Source organism: Bidens hawaiensis, unplaced genomic scaffold (assembly GCF_021521415.1).
Source record: "Bidens hawaiensis isolate Kalapana, Puna unplaced genomic scaffold, B.hawaiensis_p1.1 tig00021359_1, whole genome shotgun sequence".
NCBI lineage: Eukaryota > Viridiplantae > Streptophyta > Magnoliopsida > Asterales > Asteraceae > Bidens > Bidens hawaiensis.
The window spans coordinates 127,577-130,078 of record NW_027493311.1 but is presented as its reverse complement, the minus strand read 5'-3'; the positions used below and the strand labels follow the sequence as shown (position 1 = coordinate 130,078).

Sequence of the window (2,502 nt, the reverse complement as noted above, 5' to 3'; positions counted from 1 at the left end):
TAAAAACTGGCTTTTAACTTGTACTAGATTAAACTAAAAAATGGTTCAACAGTTTGTACACTTTACATTGTAATTTCATATAAATACAATTTAAACTCAAAAAATAATCAAAAATCTCTTACGCTTAAAACCGGTATTCAAAAAAAAAAAAAACCTCTGGATCAATATTCTAATAAACCACCCAAAGAAACCAGGCTTAAAATACCGGCCTGATATACGAAACTCGGTATTACGAAGTACTGAGAAAATTAGAAAAAAAAATGAAAATAAAATAGAAGTCGAACTCTCGAAGTTGCATTGAGGAAAACTGTAAGGACCAATTAGCAAATATCCATCAGTTTTAATTTCTTAAAGGTGAAAGTCACCCAATTTAAATAAAATTAAATTAAAGGGATTGTTTTGTAGGGTTAGGGTTTGGGCGCAGTCAATAATACGTAATAATCAATTGAATCAATGTCGAAGAAAAACAACTTAACTCTTAGGAAGAAGCAGCATGAATTTGAGCTTCGAAGTATGATATTATTATTATTTTAATTGATTGTTTTTAATTGGGTTGTTGTATATATATATATATTGGAGTTTATTTGGTATTTGGTTTTGTGAATTAGGAGAGAAAGAAGAGATGGAAAAGAAGGCGAACAAGTTACAAGCTAAGAAGAATAAGATGAAAGTAAGTTTTTATTTATTTATTTTTCTGTTTGTTTTAGTACTAGAATTGATATGCTTGTTAGGGAAAATATCTTAATCAACTGAAATTAATTTACTGCAAATTAGGGTTGTAAACTAGCCGAGCTCCGCTTGTTTGTTTTGAATTGTCGCCTCATTTTGAGCTCTTTATCTAAAGTTCGAGATCGACTCGTTTATTATTTATGTGCATTATATTTTGAGAAAATCTTTTAACTTGCCCAACTTAGGCAAGGACTCGTGAATGGTATCTTAAACGACCCAAATCTCGGTTGTGCAGTGTGAAATTAATATGTAGAAGCTTAAAACTTAAAAGTTAAAACTACACAATGCTCTTTAAGTCTCGACAAGCATACACGATCTTCCCATATAAGGCCTGAGCTTGATAACTAGACAAACTTTAATTGAGGTTTCGGCTCGTTTTGAACTTTTTATTGACCTCGAGTAACTCCGAGCGGCTTGGTTCATTGGCACCCCTAACTGCAGCTAGGTTGGTACACAGATGTTGCTGCAAATTGGTATCATGGTTGACTTTTACAATACTGAGAACAATAGCAAAACTAAGAAACTATCAGAAATTCAAGAAATTTGATGACTACGTAGAAATCATATATGATTTGATCATATGATAGACAAAGAAGTGTTATCATATTCAATATGATAAGTGCTAGGTTTGATAGACACTGGTCAAACATGGATTTGATACGATATATGAATTTGTAAGTACTAGGTTTGATCGAAAGAAGTCAAACAAGATTTTGATTTTTTGTATGGTCATTGCTGTATGAGCATGATTGAAATTTGGAAATTTGGAAATGTCAAGTCTTATCATATTCAAAATCCTTTTGTCTTCGTTCGCGTAGAATTCTAAGGCTTTTAGTCTTTTATATAAATCCCCTATGTTCATCATTTAAACTGATGTTGGTTCTGAACTTGGATTGTAAATCAGTGTGCAACATCATGAATCAAAACCCGAGCTATGACTTGTATCTTTTGATAGCCGGAAATGATTGTTTCAGCGTCTTGTCCTGCTTTTTATGAAGTTTTGTAATGCATGTTAATATAGGTAAATGGCTGGATCATGCGAACCAGTCTTTTATTAGTTTATGATGATACTATGTGATTTTGAGTGTTGTAACCTGAATCAGTGTGCATATATTGTGATTAGGTTGATGGAAGTGCGAGCAAGAAGAAGAAGGGTAGCGGTGGATTTACAGTAGGGAAGAAGAAATTAAAGACTAGAATGACACCACTGGCTAAAGCTAAAGCCGCCCAAGCAATGGAACTTGACAACTGAGGTCATATTTTGTTGGATTGAACGGATTTAGTTGATGGTAACGTTTCAAAAGAAAATGTTTTACGCTTCGTTAGTGACGAGAAATAGTGACCCCCCGGTTTTTCTGTCAGTTAAAAGGTGTAATCGTGTTTACAAGTCGAGTTTGGATTCTTCTTTATGAACTTATATAATGTTGTGCGATATTCTTTTCTTACGCATAAACAGTCATGGTAGGCCACCGAAAACATCGTTAAAAATGCACGATTAAACTACAAAAGACAAATGCTTTTGTTAAAAGATTTTATACGAGATTCTGGATTTAATTTATTCTGTAAAATATGAAGGTTTGGTAAAAATGAGTTAAAAGAGTTTATGTGAGTGGTATGTTGCTGCTCCACTTCAAAAGCGGTGGGTTTACTGTGCAAGGCTAGAGAATTTAGGTGAAAAAAAGGAGGCAAGGTCGAATATATGATCTGTTTTAAACTATCTGAAGTGACTCCATGAGCCCATGAACGGATGATGTGCCATTGAAGAACGATTCA

General features: G+C 33.5%; 1 protein-coding gene across 1 annotated transcript; it reads left to right on the top strand.

The window, feature by feature from the left end:
* The first annotated feature begins 393 nt into the window (after nt 1–393).
* LOC143563311 (uncharacterized) lies at nt 394–2,141 on the top strand. Its single transcript, XM_077050876.1, has 3 exons — nt 394–511; nt 609–670; nt 1,853–2,141. The coding sequence occupies exons 1-3, from the start codon at nt 454–456 to the stop codon at nt 1,979–1,981; spliced, it is 249 nt and encodes an 82-aa protein (XP_076906991.1). The 5' UTR covers nt 394–453; the 3' UTR covers nt 1,982–2,141.
* The last annotated feature ends 361 nt before the right edge of the window (nt 2,142–2,502 follow it).